Raw genomic sequence first — 22,862 nt, 5'->3', positions numbered from 1 at the left:
AGAAAGAGAAGTAGGTTTGCTGAGGGAGACATAATTACTTTATCCCCATATAACTGGATGATATTTGCTGATTAAACATAGAAATTCTTGGGGAAAGTTTGATTTTTGATAACAATTTAAAGATCTTTAAGAAAAAAAAGCAAATATGCCTCCAAAAAGCAAAAAAGAAAACCACAGGAAGAGCCGATGAAGAGGCTGAGAAAAAAAAATGGGTCATCTTCTGGTGGCTTTGTGGTGCAAGAAGCAGAGCATGTTTTGCCTTTGCTGCAGAAGGATGCAGAAAGGATTCATGATGACTCCCATTATGGTCCAACGTGGCAAGGACCTAAACCACCCCCAAAACCTGGCTGGCTGTGGTGGGGACTGGAGGGGCTCAGTACCAGGGATGCTGTCATTTTGGATGACCCATGACAAAGCTCAGCTCTTAGATGAAAATGATCACCAGATATTTTGGGTTGGCAGGTAGCTCCAGAGGTCTCTGGCCCAACCTTCTCCTCAAACATGGCCAGCTATGGGATCACACCAGCTTGCCCAGGGCTTTATCCAGGTGGGTCTTAAAACCCTCCAAGGATGGAGGCAGCAAGGCTGCATGGAGCCAGAGCTTCACCTCCACCCAAACACAGGAGGCTGCAACACTCCCATCTCCCACGTTTGCTAACGCCAGGGCTGCTGGGGGATGGAGTAGCTGCAACTACTCCGTGTGCATAAAGCCTGTTGCACAAGGAGGCTTTAATCATCAGGGCCTCCAAGGAACAGAGAAACATAGAGAATGAGGACCACAAAGCCCACCCAGCACGGCCATGTGGGGAAGCATGTTTCACCGAAGGCAACGAAGGGCTTTGAAGACTTTAGATGGAAGATATGAAACATAAAAAAAACCCCCCGCATTATGTTATCAAAGCAACAGTGAAGCAAATCTGGAAACAGTCTAGGAAATATTAAATACTACTAATATAAAATATTATTGAATACTTAAACAATATTAAATCTCATTTTCTGTCTCAGACTCTCCTGATTTTTCTATGAATCTTTGAGTCTACTCAGCACTACTTATATTTAATGTGATTTCAGCACATATATACAAAGGAAGCAGCTTATGTGAGTTTGAAATCTATTTCTTATGTGGAGCAGTTCACTGCTGCCAGTGTTCCTGCAGAACTGATCCTCCATCCATCAGTTAAAATTTAGGATCTCAGTCTACAAAGTTGTTAAGATAGTGAGAAAAACACTTACACCCCTGGTAGCTGCTTTTTATAGGACACTCAGACCACAAATGGTGATACAAATAGCAATATTTGCACATGTTACTGTTGGGGATTTAATGAAAATGAATACATTGGGCAATTACACATCGCACCCAAGAAAGGAGCACACAGATGCGTCGCGGTCATGAGCCCACACCGCAGCATCACCTGCCACAAGGACAGATGAGTGTTGGGACCACTTTGTAAGTGCTCTGTGGAAGAAGCCAGCTGCAAGGAAATCCCAGAAGATTTCCCCAAAGCCACTGAGCCCCAGAGCCGCCGCCTCTGCTGCTGTGATGCCAGCAGCCCTTGCACACGCGATCCCTGCAGAGCCCCCTCCCTCCTCTTGCTGCAAACCCAGCGGCAGCGATGGCCAGCAAAGAGGCATTAGGGACAGCCGTGCTGGGAGACCAGGATGGGGTATGGGCAATGACCAGGGCCCAGCACCTTTCCGTGGTGGCCCTCCAGGGTGGCGGTCCCCGGCGCATCACCTCCCCAACACTCCCAGTCCACTCTGCGGACATCCAGATCTCTTGCAGAGACAAGACTTCCAAGACTCAAGTGATTGAGGGAGATTTGGTGCCAGGTTTGGGTTAACAGTTTTGCCACGAAGCGATGGCTCAGCTCCTGGGTAACCCAGGACCCTCTGCTCCCCTTCCAGCGGTGGAGACGGCTGCAGCGCTGCACCAGCAACATCCCACCCACGGCTTCGACAAGCCCCGTAAGGAAAACCTGCACAGCATCATTTACAGCAGACATCAAACAGGGCCTTTGAAGAGATCACAGCTTTACAAGGACTGTTCAAAAGGGCCTGGATGTTCCCCGTGTTCTCCATTTAATCTTGGGAGGAGGAGAGAGAAAACAGGGAGGAGGAGAAACACAAAAGCAAGAAATATCTGCTGCACGGGTGAGCACGGGCAGCTGGGGTAAGGCACCAGCCGCAGTCCATCAGGGGTCTGGTAAGAAAACGCTTCCCATCCCCTAGCAACAAAACTGATACCCGAATTAACCCCCCCATATCAGCTGCAACTGGGGAAACCCCTGCCCCATCACTCCTCACTCTCTGCTATGGTCACCTTGGTACGTGTTGACAAAGCCTCTTCCGAAGGCAGCTCAGCCCATCACGGGGTTGGATCGGGTGCCCAGGAAAGGCTGCCAACACAGGCAGAAAACTGACCGACCCTTCCTCACTCCAAAGAGACTGACTATAAAAATAACATGAAAATGTGGTTTAAAAAAAAAAAATTACCCAAGACCACTTCAGAAAGACACAGCTGGCTGTACAGAGCTTATTTGTTTTTTTAGGGAAGCCTCACAGGATTACAGTTATGAACAATCATCAGTTTGATGCACTCGGTTATTAGAATATTCGCGGGAAATACATACCTGAGACAGGCTGGCCAGAACGACGTTAGGAAAGAGACACTCACCTACAAATTATTGTCTGAAACTCAAGCTTTCAATATAAACATTGGCAGTTTTGCCTTATTTTTTTTTCCACTGCAAGTGTTGCCAGTGCTGATGTGTTGCCAGACCCAGAATTTGGGCCAGAATTTGGAAAAACAGGCAGTTTGGTATGCCCGGGCTTTCCTGTGGCTGGTCTGAGGTCAGAGGGGTCCTTAAACCCGTACGTGCTGGTGGTGCGTTGGGTCGGACAGTGGGAAGCCCCGGCCCGAGAGGATAAGGGGGATGAAGGCAGCGAGAAGCCCCTGCTGCCATGGGGAAGACTGAAGCATCGCTGGAGGCTCTCAACATCCCTTGGGGCCATCGCTCACAGCCAGGAAAGGAACACCCAGAGTCCGACCCTGCAATTGCTTTTCTACGACAAAGGAGAGGAGCACAAGCTGCAGAGCACGAGCACCCAGATGGGGCAGAGGGAGGACCAGCAGGATGAGATGAAGTCATGCCAGAGGTGGGAGGGATAAACGAGAGCTTAAATACAGTAATATATATATACACACACACATATTTTGCCTTTTCTGGGAAGTCAGAGCATGCTTCTGCAGCTCCTGCCCAACCCACCCCAGAGCGCTGAGGTCACCCAGCCCCCTGCAACACATTTCCCGTCGTGCCAAGCTTTATTGGAGGGAAATAAAGGCTTCAGGGAAAAGGAGATGCATGATCAGTAGCACACTGTTCCTCACAGCCCACGGGGGTCTTGGCAGCACTGCAGCCCCCAGGGAACTCGCCCATGCCAGGGCTCCCAGTGGAGATGATCTTTCAGCCTCTCAGAGGCCAGAGCAGATCTCAAAAGGATCCTAGCGGTCCCTTTTTTCTTTGCTCTTGAAATTATAACATGAATTTTGCTAATGCTGTAAAACACCAGAGCAATTGCTGCTCTTTCATGGCCATTTCCCGGCAGGTTTCCCAACCGCCACCTACCAGGATTCATTTGCCACCTCTAACCCCACTGCCAGGTGTGGGGTGCACCCTCCTCATCTGCCTGTAGCAAAGCCTGGTCTGGCAGGGCAGAGCTGCCCGCAGCCCTCACCTCATGGGTCCCCAAGAAACGCAGCCAAGGGGTCTCAAAGCCATAGTCACCACTAACCCCACCAGCACAGTTTGTCCCATGTGGCACCGCAGGTAGCACATCCCCACCCCTGGTCCCACCAGGCTGCAAAACTCACCTCAAGCACCATCCACAAGCAGTGACACCCTTCAGCATCAACTCCCCCATGCTCAAGAATCTACCTTTGAAGCTTAAAACCAACCTCCTTCCATTTAGGCAGCCTCAGTAGCTTTTATAACCTTCCCAAGCGCCCTGCCTGAGTCCCTCCCTCCTGCTGTCCTTACAGCAAACTGGGTCCACCTGTAGAGAAATCACCTGCTGCTGGTTTTCCTCCTCCAGAGCCCTTTACCAGTCACATTGCTGCTTCCACGCAGCTGTATGGCCCTCACAGCTGTGGGAAATACCCTGTAACACTGACCTGGGAGAGCACAAATTGCAGAAAGTGGAGATTTTATGAAAATAACTACAGGGACCGAATGGGTTTTGCTGTTGGCCATGTCCACCTTTACTGCAGTGCATGAGGGTGCAGGTGGAGATGGATGCTCATTGCTGCTCTCCAGAAGCACCCTCAAGCAGCTGTGGTGGGCTGCTGGGGAAGCAGCAAACACCTTGAAACCATGGATAAACACATCTTCCCATAGATTTGATATTACCAGCTGCCATAGGAGTGTGTATCCCTGGAGTCTGGGCTGAGCATGGGTCTCCCATACCTGGCACGCACTGCAGGAGCACCAAACATGATGCTTCCAGCCATGCACAGCGCGCTTGCTGCGAGTCTTCCCAAAATCTTTAGGAAAGTATAAAGAAGGAAAAACACGTAAAGAAGGGAAAACGTGGAAATAACCTGTCCTTAAGCCACAGCACAGCATGCAGCAGAATGCTGGCAAGCCCCGCTCGCCTGAGGAGGTTCTGCCTGCAGCGGTGCGATCAAAGCCAGCTATCCCAGCAGGGAAGACAACGGGACCCAACTCCCATTTACTCTTTTCACATTTTCCCTTTTAAAATAACAGGCAGATCTTGGTCCCTTTAGATACGCCCAGGACGAGCAGAGCATCACGGGCTGGCAGCCTGGCAGTGGGCACAGACAGCCCGCAGCAAAGCCAGGGCAGGGAGGGCTGCTCCATCCCTGCTGAGACCCCAGCTAGGTGTTAGCCCTCATTTTGTTAAGTGAAACTTGCTACTTTCTTACGCAGCTGTTGAAAAATCACATTGTGTCCACTCCTTGTCTTCAAGCTCACATTAACCACCCCGCTGGGGCTGATGGGACCTGTCCCATCCTCTTCCCAAGGGCAGGGGCAGACCCAAAGGGAGTGAAGGAGAAAAATGAGGTGTCCCCATCTACTCTCCAGCTGTAACCCCCTTTGCAGAGAGCTCCAGGACCAGAGGAAACCCAGGGACAAGGTGATCCCCCATCCCCAAGGAGAGCTTTGCCCCAAGCATGGTCCCTCTTTGCAAGGTGAGTCCAAAAAACCGCTGCAGACTTCATCATGGAGGGGCCACCTCCATGAGATGAACCAGTTGGTTTAGTTACAGGGAATTTGAGCAACAAGCTTTGTCCCTGACATTTTAAAAGTAGCCACAAATGCATTCAAGGAAAGGTGGCGGTTATGCTGGCGCACTCCAATGATGTGTGATGCATGGTGCCTGCATCAAAGGAAGCAACAACGTTGATTTTAGCTCCATGTCTTCACACCGCGCGTTATACAGCTGCACACCGAGGCTACGCTGCTCCTTGGGTGCTCTCTGCTTCAGCAGTATTCGTTGTGGCCAGAGACATTCATCCTTGCTTCCTCAAACCAGGAGGCACGATTTGGTGCTTCATTTTGAGCAGCTTTGATCCCATTCTCCCAACCCATGGGCTTTTTCAGCTTATTTTCTCCCCTTTCTTGCCGAGGAGAGAGGGTAAGCGAGCAGCTGGGTGGGCACCTGGCAGCCAACCAAGGTCAACCCACCACACATATCCACGCATGTTTCCTCCTTTTCCAAGTGGGCATTTGCAGATCTTCTAGAAACTGTGTGCTCCCCAGGGTACAAGGACAGCAGGCAGCTCGGCACTGGAGACGGCTCCCACCAGATGGGGGATTTTGTGCTCCCATGTCCCCAGGGGCTCCGCTTGGCCATTGTATGGGGCCATGCACGTACCTGCATGCCACCACCCTGAGATGTCACAAGTGTGCCTGGACTTGGAGACCTCACCAGGAATGGAGCTTGCTGGCTCCATCCCCCATCCCTCCAAGTGAGGCTCGAGATGAAAAAGCTGGATAACTTCAATTTCTGTGGCCTTGCTTTCTCACTGCTGTTTCTCCGTGGTGTTTAGCAGCTTTTGTAGCTTATTTGTTTAAAGAAACCAAAAAGCTTTGTTCTGAGCAGACGTTGGGAGAGCAGCAGCGCGGGTATTTCAGCACTACCCGCATAAGCTGAGCAGAGCTCAGAGCAGCTTTTCTTGTAGTGCTGTAAGGCTGCTGCCAAAGAACAATGTTTTGTTATTAGCGTGCTAATGCCACGATCCGGCGTTTCGCAGCCTCAGCTCCTGCCTGCAGAGATCACTGCTGGTTTTCCTTCTGAATTAATCTAGAGAGTAGATTTCCATAATATGTGGATGATATATCGTATCATTCACGGGGTGGTCTGCTGGAGGAGACCAAAGCACACTAGAAATCCCTCCAGGAACCCCATGTTGAGCTGAAATATGCCACACAGCATCAATTCCATGCAAAGGTTCCGAGGTGGGTTTTTATTCATTAGCTCCCTCGCAAGGACCACGCAGCCTCAGTGCAACAAAACCCACCATCACCACATGCTGGAGAGGACAACTCTGTTATAACCTCTATCACCCCGACGCTGCAAGCACAGCCCATGCTGGCAGATGCCCCACCAGCCCCTGATGAGGTTTGACCATGGCCAGGGGGAAAAACAGACCTTGGCATGCAGCGGTTCACAGCCAGAGGGCTGGATGTTAATCAGAAAGAGAAAAGATGGGTTAAGGCTTTCCATGCCCAGCCTGCACCTGGGCAAGAAGCAAAAAAAAAAAAAAAAGGAGAGAAGTCCAAGTTAAACCCACAGACTCAAGAAAATGTGTCTTCACTTCTCTGGCTTGCAGCCACAGAGAGATCGGAGCCAGTGACGGATGCCTGGGAAGAGCCGTCCCCAGTCTTGGAGGAGCTGGAGTGAGGATGGGAGCCCCTGGCTCCCTGAAACCCGAAGGGCACCTTGATGTGCCGGCAAGTGTCCATCCCCTAAGGGGAAGGAGAAAGCAGAATCTGAAGCCAAAGTGGCAAATAGAGCCACTATAAGCCACAACTAGTTATCTTTGTTATTATTGTCTAATTATTTAGTGGTTTATGGCATTATTGTTGTTAGTTAGCCTATTTTCACATTAAAAAAGGACTTGCAGGGTCTCCTTAAAATGATACATAACCTGTAATTTTTATTTTAAAAAGTCAAGGAGAGTTATTACATTTTCATTTGTGGCAGCCTTAATGCCACGTGTAAATTATACCCTTACCTGTTGCAGGCCGACGTGGCTTTGCCCTGGCAGCGGGTGCTGCAGCCGCCTCGCAGGGGAGCGGAGGTGCCCGAGCCGCAGCGAGGGGCACGGCATGATGGGGGGCATCGCCAGCCGACGGAGCCGGACCGCCCAGCTCAGGATGAAATGCTTCTTCCGATGTGGCTTGCTTCAAACCACACGGTCGATTAGCAGATATCACCCTTAAATCGGTTTTTTTATTTGAATCACGTTGTTCCTAAGCATGATTTGAGGGATGGAATAAACATGGGATTACTGGGGGCATCTTTTCCCGTGCTAAGCATACGTGCATCTCAATGAAATAAAGTGCTGGTGGGTCTGTTTCTGTATTTCTGGACTGAATTCCTATGGATCTTGCCTTTTATTGAAGATAAACGCCAAATGAACATATTTCTGAAAACCCTAAAGCTGCTTGGCCCCAGGAGAGGATGGGTGTGTGGGACGCGGTGGCAGAGTGGGGAGACGGGGAAAAGAGGAATATTTTACTATCATCATCTTGCTGGGCAGCTGCCCTGGGAGGGTTTCGAGCAGGACCACAGGACCTGACCCAAAAAAAAAGCTGAAATTTCTGCAGTTACGATTCCTGCGACCTTCTGGGTGTCGGGGACACCGTGTCCCTCCTGTGCTGCCAAAACATCAGGGCCAAATACAGCCGGAGAGGGAAATAACAGCTAATGGGACGGAATGAGTAAAACTCAGATTAAACAAAGATTTAGAAGCAAGTGGCTGTGTCTTATATCACATATTTAAGCAGGGAAGGTAGGAACAGGTGATTCCATGCAAACCTCCCTGCAAGCTCTCCATCCCCCCAGGACCAGTGGCTTTTTGGTTTTTGGAGAAAGAAGTGGAAGTATCGATGCTAGGGCTGGGGAAGCAAGGCAGCACGGCCTCTCTGCCCGCTCCCCCACGGGCGTGAGATGCTCTGGGTGACACACCAGCTGCCCAAAGGCATCGCTCCCCCGTACAGAACTTCATGGCCGGGATGTAGCAACACCACAAGGTGCAACCAAGCCCGTTTCGCTGCAAACCTTCACAGCCAGGTCCCGTCTTCGTGATTACAGGGGAAACCTACCTGCCAGCAGGGTTTCACCTGCCGTCCGCCCCCCGCCCCAGCCGGAGGAGAAATCACCAGTTGCTGACAACAGCTCAGCAGCTTGGGGGGCTGCAGATAATTTGACAAGCGGCTTCACATTTCCTGGGGCAAGCCACCGCGCGCGGCTGTGGCATTTAACAGCTAATTATTCATGTCTTTGATGCTTTCTCTCTGTTTTCCAAATAACATGTATTTAGCGCTAAGATGATTTAAACAGCTGATCTAATCTGAGCCCCTGGCAAAGAGGATGAAATTTAGTGAGGCAGCAGCAGTTTAAGCTCCCAGATGGCTGCCCCAGAGGTGAGGATTATGTTATTATCAGCATCCCAAAAAAATCCCAGCGATAGGAAAGGCGTACGGCGATGCGGTGGCAGGATGGAGGTGATGGAGCCGGCACCGGCGCAGGTGCAGGTGTTTGGAGGAGGCGAATGGACACGTCCCTTGTCCCCCGTGGTCACCCGTGGCCGAGGGCTTCCCACCCACCCTGCAAACAAGGGACTAGTCCTCAGCTGGTTTAGGGAACTGAACCAGCTCACGCTTCGGCAAGCTAGGCTCCATTGGAGCAAAACACCAGCACCACATTTGCGGGGATTTCTCTGATCGGCATTTAACCATAATTTTTTTCCAAGCAATTGCTGCTGTTCTGCATTTTTTCAACGTTGGGTTTTTTTTTTGGCTGGAATGGTTTCTTGCAAGCCTTCTCATCGATTTTGATCTATCCTGAAAAGGTTTTTTTGGTTTAGAAAGTTTAATTCCAAAGAAGCCACCAGTCACCGTGCAATGGGGGAGCCGGGGCTGTCCCGTGGTCCGGCTCCCGTGGCCAGCACGTCGCGGCAACGAGCACCCACCCGCCCTGAAATGAGGTGGGGAAGATTGTGAAAATACCAAATCATTGAAGCAGAAACTGTCCATGAGAAAAGACTCTTCCCAGCTCATCTCCTAGTTCAAACGTTCATTTTTAGGTCGTGAAACCCTTGAAAAGTTTCCTTCTTCATTCAAAAGAGCAGTTTATTTAAAAAAGAAAAAACTTTAGTTACTTTGTTCCTTAAAGAAGGTTTAAAATACATGAAGGTAGAGACAAGTGTAGGAGAAAATAAAATTTTAAAAGGTCTAATTAAATCTCCCAAGAGATTTAATCTAAATTTCATGGAAAACCAGAACCAAGCTTTTTACCATTTATTGGAAAGCTTGGATCCGCAGCGTGATTGCTCCCGGCTCCTCTCTGACCTGGACCGCACCATGGCTGGGACGAGGGATTAGTGGGTATAGCTTGTTCCTGCCAAAACAAACCCTCTTGTACTGGAGATCCAGCAATTTTTAGCATCTTCTGTGTTGCATCCCCCCAAAATTTCCCAGTGGCGAGCCCTATGCAGGAAGGCTGTCCCCAATGTGCACCTCAAATCCTGTGCTCAGCGCTGGGCCCCTCACCCCACGAAGGCCATGGAGGGGCTGGAGCGTGGCCAGAGCAGGGCAGCGAGGCTGGGGCAGGGGCTGGAGCCCAAGGCTGGGGAGGAGCGGCTGGGGGAGCTGGGGGGGCTCAGCCTGGAGAAGAGGAGGCTGAGGGGAGCCCTCATCGCTCTCTGCAACTGCCTGAAAGGAGGCTGGAGCCGGGGGGGGTCGGTCTCTTCTCCGCAGTAACAAGCGATGGGACGAGAGGGAACGGCCTCAAGCTGCGCCAGGGCAGGGTTAGGTTGGATATTAGGAAAAACTTCTTCACCGAAAGGGCTGTCAGGTACTGGCACAGGCTGCCCAGGGAGTCCCCATCCCTGGAGGGATTTAAAAGCCAGGGAGATGTAGTGCTTAGGGATGTGGTTTAGTGGTGGCCTTAGCAGTCCTGGGTTAATGGTTGGACTTGACGGTCTTAAAGGTCTTTTCCTACTCAAACGAAACAAAATGATTCTATGCAGGGCTGCATCTTCACTATCCCTTCAGAGCAGCCCACAGCATCCTTTGGAGGAACCCACAGCTGTCCTGGAAGATCTGCCCTTGGGAATAAGCATTTTGGACACTTTTAGTACATGTATGGAGCCATGGCCTTGGCAACCTAAAGACAGAGAGGCTGGGAGGCAGAAAGAGAGAGGATGCTCCAGTGCTGGGGTAGGGTGTCTCCGGGATGGGGTGTCCCCAGGGCTGGGTGCTGCAGCCAGGCAAGCATCCTCCAGGGAGGCGGTATCGAGTGGCATTTCCAAGCCACCATGTAGGATTTTTAGAGGTATAAAAGGAAAAGGCCAGGTCAGACACAGCGATATCCCATCAGGGATGCACACGCCAGGTCCCCCTTGGCTGCCACAGGCAGCACAGGGAGCTCTGGGTACGTCGGACCCTGGGGAGAGGGCCGAGGGTCGGCCGGGAGCCAGGGAAAGTCACGGCCTGGGTAGGAGACCTGGGGGATAATGCTGAGACCACAGGGCAGGCTTTTGTTAAAAAAAGAAGAAGAAATAGTAAAAGTAATAGAAAGCCTGCTGTGACAGTAAATTACTTCCAGTCTGACACGAACAGCAGCTTCTGGGGGAAAGGCTTTAAATCGCCAGACTAAATACGACTGTTCCCGGCATCTGCCTCTTTGCATCTCCGGTGCCCTGCTGCGTCTCTGCCCGCCCCGCAGGACTTTGGGAGCCCTCCCCTGTCCCCTGCCCCGGCTCTCCCCACCCCGGGCACCCCCTGCCCTCGCAATCCTGTGGCCTCCCTCCACCCGGGGCTTCCCCACTTGCAGAAGATGCTGATAATTAATTTAAACCAGCGATTTGCTCCTGGAGGTGGTTATCCCACCTCTGCCATCTTTCTGCAAACCCTTCCCAGCATCTGCTGGGATGGGAGATCATCTCAGCATCACCTTTTTGAGGACTGCTCATGACATGGAGTCACCAGGGCTGTACAAGTGGCAGAACGACCTTTTCTTCCTCAGTCTTTCCAGAGGAAGGCTTTGGGACGAAGCGAGAGGCCGGGATTTGTCTAGGCACCAGGGAAACAACCCAAGCACGGTGGCCCTGCTCCAGGAAGCTGGAGGACACAGCCACATGGACTTGTGCCCCACACTGGAAGGGGGACGTGGGCATCAGGGATGGGGCGGTGGATGGTGACAGCCATAAAATCACCTCTGTTTCATGCTCTCATTGGCTTCAATCGTGCCGCTGCTCCCTGGATTTTGGGAGCGAAGATTCAGACTGGCTGAAGGAGCCAGGTGGTGCCTGGTGTGCGTTCCCTGCCTCCTCCTGAATGTCCCATCGCTGCTGGAAATGAGACCCAGGAGCTCCTGCCACCTCCGTCCCTGCTGCACCCAGTGGTTGCTGGTCGGTCTCACTTGGCCAGGGAAAGGAGGAGACAGAGATGGAGCCAAGGAGGAGGAGGGGAAGGAACCAGTGAGCTCCCACCTCCTGGAAAGCTCAGCTCCAGAAAAGCAAGGGCTTCCTTTGAAATATTTCCCCAGGATTAATTGCCTCCCCTTCATCGCAGCGAGCTGCTAGAGCAGCACATGTTCTCGCTGCTGGGTCGGGTCCCCTCCCGCGGGGCCCGCAGCCTTTGCCAACTCCTGGCTCAGTCTGCAGTTGACGAAATGAAAAAGATGCCCTTCCTTCAATTAATTCAGATATCTTCTTCCTTTCCCCTCGAGGCACAATAGCGGCTCTAACATCATAAATGATTTAGGAGCGGAGCCAGATGAAGACAAAGCTGATGGATGACAATTCTCTGTTTGGAGGATGTTTTCTTGCTGGAGATTTTTGGAAACAAATATATTTATCCTCATACAAAAAATGAAACGCAACCCCCATCCCGAATGACTCACCCCGTGAGTCAGGGCACAACGGCAGCGCGGCCGGACAGAGCCCGCAGCGCGGCGAGGAGGGATGCCAGCCTGCGCCATGGAAGGATGAGCCGGAGCAGGCGGAGGAGCTGGGGCACAGGGCTCCTCAAATGCTCCCTGGCTTTAAGCAGTTAAAATAATTTTTGCCCATTTTGCCTTTAGGCTGGAACCTCCAGGTTGGCTGTTGAAGCAATGGGTCCCTCTTTGCTGGAAACGGCGCCCAGGAAGCTCATCGTGCCCTGGCTTTGGGCAAAACCCCCCAAACCGGAGGGAGGGCAGTTCTTTGGGGGGTCCTGGGCAGCCCTGGGGGCAGCGAGGAGGATGGAGACCCCCCTGCGCCCCAGGGATGTGCTGTTGGAGGGTGGCTCTGGTCCAGATCGAAACCTATGGAAAATGGGTTGGCATTACGCGGTTATTAAGTCAAATATATTTAGAGCGACAGAGCATCACCATCGCAAGAGCATGGGCTGATCCTGAAATCGTGACTTCGGAGAGGTTTTCCTGGACTGGGATCTTTCACCGATCTCTGGCAGAATAGAAAAGACCTCATTTAACTAAAAATCACTTTTTTCAGAGCACATCCCATACCATCAAAGCTTTCCTCTGAGAAACGCACAACCTCCAGCCCGCACGAGCATCCCGGTGAGTGGCAATCTATTTTAAATCTAAAAGAAGCAATTTCAGGTGAGGCATGAAACGCTGCTGTTGGAGAGCAGGTAAAAAAACCAACCCTCCCAGCAGAAGCGAAGCTCCCTGGCCCCAGCACACCGGCAGCACGATCCCCGCGACCGCCTGCAGACGGACGGAGCTACAGCAGCCACCCACGCCGGCTGGCTGGGTCTTCAATTTAGCGTGTCCCCGAAAGAGCTATAGATGGCGATTGGTATTAAGTTGTACAATTGAAAGCTACTTGTGTAAGAGGATTGCTTTCAGATACGCGCGTCGGAAGATTTGCTTTAAGCACAAGGCAATTCAAGTGTAATTGCAGGAGTGAATCCTGCCCAAATTGCTCGCAGAGCAGCTTCCAGATGTCAGATGGACCCCAGGAGGGACGAGCGGGCAGGACGCGGCCCTGGTTGCCATCCAGCCTGGTATTTGGGGCTGTGTTTTCCCCCTAGCTGCTGAGCAGGTGAAAATCATGATTTTTCTACGACACCTCAGCTGCCAGTCCCCATAGGGACGCCGCAGCATTGGCCTTAGCGCAGGTCACCCACCTTGTCCCTCCTCCAAGCCCCAGTGGTGGTGGCCCCATCAGCCCCATCTCCAGGGCTGCAAACCCACCACCAGCACCCGCTCAGGACAGACTCGCCCTGGAGCACAGTGGGGAGGATCAGGGAGAAGGATGGAGGGAGTGTGTGGACACAGGGAAGATCAGGGAGAAGGATGGAGGGAGCACGGGGAAGATAAGGCAGAAGGATGAAGGGAGTGTGGGAACACAGGGAAGATCAGGGAGAAGGATGGAGGGAACATGGGGACACAGGGAGGATCAGGAGAAGGATGGAGGGAGCATGGGGGAGACAAGGGAGAAGGATGGAAGGAGCGTGAGGACACAGGGAGGATTGGGGAGAGGCCTCTTACAGCGCCAACAAGTTATTTCAGCTGAACCAAATGGCCCATGGAGGAGCGCTGTCTAACAGGAACAGCAGCAATTTGTGTGCCCCAAGCGGGGCCGGGAGAAGGAACACCGTTAATGCCACAGCACAGAGAAAACACAGACAGAGTTTTCTTTAGGGCTCCCCTAGGATTTCCAAGGGAAGGCACTGTCAGGGTTTTATGGAGCATTTCACATGAAGTGCTAATCACTACGGCAGCCGTTGAGGGCAGCAGCCCCGGGGCTCCTCCGGTGCGGGGGCCGCCTCTCCCGGGGCAGCACCGGCTGCTACCAGGGCTCACCGCGGACGAGCAAGACATTGGGGTGAACACTGGTGATTCGTGGCTGCTTCACCTGTCAGGGAGGTGGGTGCAGGATGGAGGTGTCTGGCCCAGAAAGGAGGAATAGGTGCAGAAGAGCTGGCATCCATCGAGGGGAATGTGGCGGGTTATGGCGGACACCAAACACACCAGCCCAAAACTCCAGCTGCGCCCACACGTAACTGATGCTCCAGGGTTAGCCAGAGTCCCACAAAAAGCTCATGTCTGGCCTAAGCTGCTGATGACCTCAGCTAACCTGGCCCACAGGAGGCTGGTAATGAGGAGGCAGTGAAATACTTGTGGACCTTTATTTTGGCATGAACAACTTCCCTTCCCTAGGACTTGGCTACAGGAAGGTCCCCCCATGCTCTACATTCACAAGAGGTCACACAGAGGAACGAGGATGACCGTAATCGCACAGCTGATCAGAAACCAGGGAAGATCACTACCTAAACATATATCTGGTGGCTTGGGAGATGCCCTGGGACAACTGCCTGGGCTGGCAGATGTGAGCCAGGTCTTCCAAGAGTCTTGCAGAGCAGAGCTGGTGGCTGGAGAGGTCTCTGCACCTACCAAACATCTGTGTTCAGGTAGCTGCATCTCAGCCCTGACATTTTTACTCAAACTGCTTGAGTTCTGCAAAATAATCCCAGAACACAACAGTTTTTAACTCAAACATTGTCCAACCCTGGGAATTTCTGAGAAGTCCCCTTCTCCACACAGCATCCCTCCCAGCAGAAGCAGGAGTCAGAGTACAGCTCTCACTAGTAAATGTATTTTTTGCCTGTTAACAGCTTCAAATCTTTCCGCACGGAGCATCTGGGCCTTCGAGTGCTGCTAACCTTCACTCCAAAGCCCAGACAGGAGTTAAATGGTGTCAAACGTGACCAAGAGAACAGAGGAGAGACAGAAAAGGATGGAATCGCTCCTGGTGAAGCCACGGTGGGAACAGGACAAATCCTGCCCAAGGGGAAAGGAGAGCATCCTTTCTCTAGCCTGTTTCTTAAGGAAATCAAATCCCTAAGACTAACCTCCCATGAGGATTTAGGAGGTATTTTTTGAAAATATAGTCAGGAAAGGAAGAAAAAAGTCATTTTGGAGACCTTGCTTGAAGACAGGTGCCCACCACTGACCCAAATATGCAAAGATCCTCACCCAGAGTTTTCAATGCCTTAACGAATCCATCTCTTTCCTCCACCATTCACTGAACAGCAAAATGTATCACCAAGAACACAATAAAACATTTTCTGGCGGAAGAAGGCAACAAGCAGCTGCCCTCCCAGCTCAGCTTGGTTCTCGCCAGCTCCCATGAATGGTGCAGTAAAGGATGAAACACGTGGACATGTCTTAGCTAGGAAGCTGCACCAGCAGCCCAGAAGATCAGATCTCACCATGACCATGGCCTGGCTCACCCTGACGGCAGCTTTCAGGACAGGCCATGACACATGGTGGCCTGGGCACAGGGTCTCACCAGCCTGGCTGGGACACTCGGCAGACCGAGCTCAGCCTCCAGCCAGATGCAATCGCACAGCGTGGACACCTTGGGGTTGGGAGTCTCACGGCTGGACTTTGGTGATGCAACGCACACAATGCAGCAACGTTATCGTATCAGGTTTCTGTTGTAGGAAGACGGGCAGGTGGCTTGAAAATGTCCTGTCCCTCCTCAGGGCTTGCTGGTGGCACCTGTGTCCTGCTTGGCATTGGCCTGAGGAAGCGTGGTGACTTCTTCTCGCCACCTCTAACCTCCATTCAGTGCTCTGGGGAGAGGAGCCAGGTGACCAACCTGTTAGAGCAGCCTCCCATCAGCCAAGCCCTCTCTATCGCCCACGGATACGCAGATGCTCTGCCTTCCACTCCACGTGCTATCAAGAAAAAAGAAGATATTCTGCAATGTTTGTGCTTTTGATCTTAAAAGCCCTTTAGCATCCCCTCTTACAAAGTCTCATACAGCAAAGACAACAAATGCTGTAGGGAAAATGACTTTATTTTCGTTCTTCTTTAGAAACAATTTTTACAGTTCAAGAAATGAGGTTCTTTTTTAAAAAATAATTACAGTCTCAGGAAGTCCTACGCATAGTGCCGCGGGCGCTGGGCATCGCAGGCTTGTGGACCTTCCCATTAAGGTGGGAGCATTGTGAACGCCTCTGATCTCTGCTTCTGGAGTCCAACACACATGACTGTGTTTTAATTCCCCCCAGCAGCTGGCACCTCTGGGTCTAAATTAAAGCTCTTTCTGCAGCTGGTTCGGTCAGGCTCCTCAGCTGAAGGGCTTCAGCTGGAGCAGGTCAAGCCCCCATGCAGCAGACTGGGGTAACGGGGGAGCCCCGTTGCCCGCTGCCCTCCCACACCACAGCCCGTTCACCGCAAAAGGCTGGCTGGGCACAGGGAGGAGGAGAGCGGCCAGCGCTGCCCCGTGCCTCGGGGGCTGCCAAAGGGCGGAAGGCATTGGCAGAGGCGTGGGAGGCTAGCTGGGAAGCGGTGGCATTGTAGCCTAGTTCAGCCATCCGGCAACTGAAGGCACAGCTGGACATGGGGGGTCTGCCCTGGGTGTTTGCACACCGATCCTTTGCAACTCCTCAGGGACTGCAGCCAACGTGGATGTTGCATTAACGGAAAGGGAAAGGTCGTCGGCACGTGAAAGCGGGGGTTTTCCCAACAGAAAACAACCCACCCCCCTCATTTAAATGCAATTTTCCAGCCAGGCTGCAGTACCTCCAAACAGAATGCCAGGCATGGCCCAGGGTCTCCGAGAGCAACACCCAGCAACATGTCACTGGACCTCGTGCCTAGATGTCACCTCTCCAAACTAAAAGAGTTGGTTTCTTGACACAAGAGATCTCAACCACAGTCAGTTTTCATTTACATCTGATCACCCCCTCCACCCAAACGAGCAGCAACACTGCCGAGTCGCCCGCGTGGAGCGAAGGAAGCCATCCGCTGACGCCCGAGCCTGCTGGCTCCCCGCAGCACGTCCTCACCATCAGCAGGGCACTGGACACAGGCAGCGGGAGCCTAACGGGGCTTGGAAGAATTGTACGTGTTGTTTAGGGCTGCTGGGGGAGCAGGATAAAGCTGCTCGGAAAATAGTCATTGCCAAATCCATGAAATTGGAAAATATTTGGAGAGATATCAGAAGCTGCAGACGATATTAAGAGTGGTGCTGTTACTTACACCATTCCCAAGCTTCAGCTGCTTTGGGTCTTTATAGGAATTGGCAGTGTTTAAAATACATAAATCTTTGTTACTGTCTGTACAATGATACTTCCAGCAAGGCTCAGGCTTTTAGATCCAGATCCTTCTGCAGTCCCACCTGCACAGATCCAACCAGCCCGTGGTGTTGAAATCCCCTTGGCACTTATCCTGATGGATGTGGAACGTTTTGCTGCCGCGTTCGATGCCAGCACGTGCCGGGGTCTCCTCGCAGCAGGGCACAGAAGTCAAACGAAGGCTCCCCCTCCACATCCAACTCCAAACATTCTCCGCTGCAGAGACCACAGCCACTGCCTCCCTCACCACGCTGCCAGTTACGATAAATTGCTGGCATGCACTGTTTGCGATTTATCTTGAGACAGAGAGCATTATAAATATTTTCAACCAAGAAGCCCTAAAAACAGGAGGGAAGGGTTAAATAAAGGCTTTACCCTCCTTGTCAATATCAAACATCAGAAAAATCTAGGTGAATAGATTCAAAATTGGTGCTAGCCTAGAAATGGAGACCAAAACCCAGCAGCCAGCCAGCCCAGAGTTTGGCGAGCCCCAACCTAACCTCAGCACCCAGAGATGTCTCTCGCTTTGTTCTTCCGCTGGTATCTTACGTCCAAGGGATCGAATCCCCTTTCTCTGGACCCAAACAGCGCCCAGCGAGGAGTTCTGGCTGCGTAATCGGCCGCCGTGAAAGTCTTGGACCCGCCGCTCCTCTCGTGCTCTTGCACCAGCTCCTGGAAGCGGTCGTAGTTGATCCAGGTCCACCACTCGCCATTGATCTTGAACTGGAAGGAAAAGAAACCCGTTACTGAGCCAGGGAGCGGCGAGGAGTACCAAATACCACGTTTATGTGAAGACAAGCTGGGTGCATATTAAAATGGTTACCCAGCTGTAGTCTTTTTTAATTTTCTAGCCACATTAAGGTCCAGGGTAAAGCCATCCAGAAGCTAATGTAGGATTATTGCTTTAATAGAGAAAAAGATCTTTGGGTGGACAAATACCCAGAACCTACTGTTTCTGAGCCACATTTCAATCCACAGGGGTTGACCACACACACACAGATAGAGGATGGCCAATTTTCTTAGAGCTTTAATCATTTAGCGCTGTCTACCAGCAGATAACCTCCATGAGGGTTTGACTGTTGGGTGCTTTGCCGGACCCTTCAAAGTACCAGATCCTACCACCACTCCAGCCCCACTTTGCCAGGAGGAACGCTTCCACGGCGCATCCCAAAGCCTTCCCAGGCGCTTGCCAGGCGTCACTTATACCTGAAAGCCCTTGGCTTGGGGAACTGGAAGAGCCCTGAAGGAAACGTGTAAATTTGAGAGCGATGCCCAGGTACCCCTTGGCGAAGGGACCTTTCCAAGGTCAACCGAAGCCCCTGTTCAGAGCGTGTGACACCGACTCCAGGGCAGCCACAGCCTGGCAAAATGGTACAGGAGCAACACCAGAGCCGTGTGCTGTGGTGATCGGGATGGATTTGGGTGATTCTTGAAAGAGCCAAGAGGGCTGTGTTTGGGACCAGGGGAAGATAAAAAGGTTTAATGACATGAATCCTCTTTCCATGTGAGAATTTTAAGAATTGCTTATTTTGACAAGCTGAAGCTGCACTTGTCTAGCAGACCTGCTCTGCTAATTTAGCAACAGCCTTGACTGAATCCTCAATTAGGATTTATCTGAGCTAAAAGCTTATTATGCACTTCATCCAAAAAAAAAAAGAAGAAAAAAAAAATAGGGAAACCAGACTGACTCCCTGTTTTTTTTTCCAAAACCTGATGGCTATGCATTTAGGCTATGCATTTAAAACGGCACTTGACTTTCTGCCCAAGAGCTAAAAGCTTTTTTGGTTGGAAAAACTGCTGACACCTGCAAAATTTTTGCAATCAAACATTGCTAATGCTAATCTATTGCTGCCTGCGTAATTACAGCGAATTCTTGCTGTGCACAGTGCGGAGATGTGAGACTGCAGAGTCATAACAGCGGGGAACAAGTCTCGCCGTAAATAAGCTCGCACCACGCTCATTCTTCATACGCTAAGGTGCAGGCCGTGTTTCACCAAGGCGACGCGTCCTTCCCAGCGCGCGCGGCCGCAAGTAAAGCAATAGCAGAGGAGACAACGTATCGCCCGTAAAGAGGCAGGTGCCAAACAGGACCCAGGCTCAGGAGACCCGAACTTCCCTCCCAGTGTGTGCGGAGGTGCTAAGCGACAAGTTCACGCCATGCGTATGACTCCCTGCTCCCCCCAGATTTGATTCGCTAGCACTCGGCAAATTCTCACACAAATGAAGGGCAAAAAAACCACCAACCCACAGGATCCAGCAAAGCCTTTAACACACATGGCACATGGGAGAGTTGTCCAGCACACGAGCTGTTGAGCTTATTCCCACGATGGGTCCCTAGATAGCCTTGAGGCCACCTAAAACAAGCCTAGCATGTAAAGAGCAAAAAAGCCGCTGAGACTTGAACTCAACTGAATAGGTAATTGGGTAAAGCCCATTTTCTTGAAAACCAACGGGATGCTCTAAACTCAGGATGGAAGGGAGAGCTTGCAACGAGGCGTCAACCCTGTGGTCAAGAGTGGCTCAGCAAGAGCACCAAAGCCACAGGAGATACTGGTGCCACCCAGAGCAGCTGAAACGAGGGAATGGACTGTAGCCACCACCCCCAACCCAGACACTGGTGTAGATGTTTACCTCTCCAGAATCTTAAAGCTAGAAACTGCACGAAAACAGCATACTATTACCTGCAGGAGACATGGAGAACTATTTCTAGAAGAAGCCCCGCTCAGACCATCGCTGCGTCAAGCCAGTCAATGGTTATGCAGCTGCACTCACAACCGGTTTAATTGGCAATGGGTGGGTAAAAGCCCACCACCCTATGAATGGGGTGGCATCAGTGGTGGCACTTTCATCGTCCACAGCAGCTTCAACACCAGCATAACACTGTCACTGCCCAGCTGAGGGCAGAAGCGGTCTTGTACACGGATGAGAGTCTGACATGAGTTTCTGGGACACAATCAGATAGTTTCTCTCTTTTTAGAAGCAAACTACGTTTTCCCACCCAGTATCATGGCTGTATCTCACCACATCGGCTGTTCTTCCATGGAGTTAGTGACCTTTGACGAGGCTAGCAGCAAAAGGATATAAAACCAAAGATCTCCCAAGACCAGTTCCAAAAAGCCCCGTCACCTGGAGCTGGGCAGCAAAGCTTTCAGAGGCCAGCAGAGGAAGGGTGCAGTGGAGCGAGCAAGGACGCAGCTGGCCCAAAGGCAGCGTGCCCAGACCCGCTGGCGTTTGGGCTGTGCTCCTGTGCAAGGGGGGATGCTGAGAGGTGGCTTGGTCAGTGGCCAGAAGGGACCTCTGCCCTCTTCTCCCCGCATCGCTCGCTCCCCTTAGCATAAAGCACTATGTACGCTTTCCTGGGGATAAAACCCTCCGGGCTTGCATAAACCACGTGCGTTGCTCTGCGTCCTGAACTGTGGCTAGGTCACCAAAGTGAGATTTTAAGCTATTTAATTTTGACTCCGTCTGAACCTGCAGCTCCCGACACAACGGAGCTATTAAGGCTGGGAGCCGCCGGCTGCAGACTAAGGTGACGATACCGTTCCCACCAGAACAACCAAATGAAGGCTGCCTGGGATTCATTATAAAAGCAGATTAAATAATATTAAATATTTTTAGTGCTGCAATAGCACAGCTATAAAACACACAGAAATGGGAGCAATCCTTTAAGTGTGTCATGGAAAGCAATTACTTCTGCTGAGGAATAAAAAAAACCAAACATGGGGTGGGGGAGAACAGTTTCAATTGCCCGAAAGATTTACAGATTGGATTTTAACAGTTTTGTGATTGTTCCATAGACAATAGAAGATTTAAGACTCAAAATAGTTTCACAACATCCATATAACAGGTGAGCCAATGTTAAACATTGGTGTTATTTCAGACTAATGCAGTCAGGCTTTTACTGAATTTTTCACTACCTGGTTAAGTCTTTTAAGGTGATAAATACATCGACAAAAGACAAATGGCTGAAACCCTTCCCTCTTTTTTTTTTTTAAGCTAGGATCATTAAAAAAAAAAAGGGAATAAAGCTCCTTCAGCTGGCTCTGAAGCCAGGCTGTGTTGTCTGGAAATGCAAACTCGCCCTCCCCGAGCGCCTTGCTCAAGCAGCGAGATGAGATGGGAGCCAGTGCACGCCTTCCCCTCGGAGCTCGTGCTCCCAGGGTCCCCGAGCTCTGGTCCCCAAGCTCCGGTCCCCATCGTCCCACCACCAATCGCTCCCTACAGACGGGGCACTGGTGCACAGCAATGCAAAAGCTGCCCGATTTCTGCAGATCCTACAGCCAGGGCAAGGGGCACTGCCCCGAGCAGGCGTTAATGCGGGGAGAATGAGAGGCAAAGGGAACGAGGGGAAACTCATAATGGCCTTCAAGCCCAGCAAAGCAGATCTAGGCGTGATGCTGGACCACCACTGGGGACATTTGTCAAAGGGTTACACGTCTCTGCCGGGAATGGCATGGCTGGACCCAGGGGAGCCACAGGGCAACGGTGCAAAGGACAGAGCTACCTGCCTGGGCTGTGCTGGCCATGGACACGGTCAGTCCCTCAGTCTACAGCAAAACTCATACATATCCTGCAAAGACAATCAGGATCCAGGACTAAAATGGAAAGCCAAGTTACCTGGGAGCATGGCTAACACCTCCCTTTTCTCTTATAACTCACAAGAGTGGACATGAACGGGAAATTTCTTTAAATTATCTTTTGCAGTAGGTTTACAGCTGCTCCGACTGCAGACAGAGAAGCTTCTTGCTACAGAAACCCATCAACATTCATGAGGGAGAAGTCACACTACATATTTCTTTTCTTATCAACATATTTGCATAAGCAATTTTTTAGGGGTAAAAACGTATGCATATATTGAGGACAATATAGTAGTACAATTTACTACATTCCTCCAGACATGCATAATTGCCGAGAAATAAACACAGGGTTTATACGAAGGGATAAAATATAGAAGAGAGGCAGAGATGGTGACACATGAAATGCTAACACTGAAAAATGGAAGTCGGCCAAAAATCAATTAGTTTGTCCTAAGAAGGATAGTGTTATATCTTCTTCAGAGAAAAACAGACTGAAATGAGGAGGGTCCTCTTCATCCCTTCACTCTGGTCTTTCTCTAGAAAAAAAATAATGTATTTTCAGGAAAGGACTAAATAGTATGGGCTGCAGAAGAGAATAAAGCAGAGCAGTGGGGCAAAGCCTGCCGCGGCCCCTTGCAGACCTCATCCTCGCAGAGCGACCCCGGGTTGGAAGGACAGAGCCCGTCCCCGATGGGGAGGGGACCCGTGGGAAACCTTTCTCCCATGAGCTGTGTTGCAACGCAGCATCCCCGAGGAGCCGAGGGAAGACTGGGAAGAGAAAGCAGAGCTTTGGGCCTTGCAACAGCAACTCTTTAATTACTCGAGGACACGAAATCCAACAAATGGATTCTTCCCCAGGCAGACGCACAAGGTTTAATGGTTAAGTACAGCAGTTCTATGTGTAGCTTTAAAGACCACACACAAAAAAAATCAA

The 22,862-nt window shown here is 51.2% G+C and overlaps 1 protein-coding gene across 4 annotated transcripts in view; it reads right to left on the bottom strand.

The window, feature by feature from the left end:
- Positions 1-16,048: 16,048 nt before the first annotated feature.
- Positions 16,049-22,862, bottom strand: part of LOC104012424 (S-adenosyl-L-methionine-dependent tRNA 4-demethylwyosine synthase TYW1) — a 110,076-nt gene continuing 103,262 nt past the window's right edge. For 3 of the 4 annotated variants that reach the window (XM_087751965.1, XM_087751964.1, XM_087751966.1), the window contains exon 16: positions 16,049-18,074. In XM_087751965.1, the coding sequence (XP_087608091.1) occupies positions 17,758-18,074 (317 nt within the window). In that variant the 3' untranslated portion in view covers positions 16,049-17,757. The remainder of the gene's footprint in view (positions 18,075-22,862) is intronic. The other variant, XR_015703504.1, reaches the window with a different exon arrangement.

Source organism: Nipponia nippon, unplaced genomic scaffold (assembly GCF_047370975.1).
Source record: "Nipponia nippon isolate SJK-2023a ecotype South Korea unplaced genomic scaffold, ASM4737097v1 scaffold_15, whole genome shotgun sequence".
In the NCBI taxonomy this organism is placed as follows: domain Eukaryota; kingdom Metazoa; phylum Chordata; class Aves; order Pelecaniformes; family Threskiornithidae; genus Nipponia; species Nipponia nippon.
The sequence above is the reverse complement of the archived record's forward strand: the minus strand, read 5'-3'. Positions and strand labels throughout refer to the sequence as shown.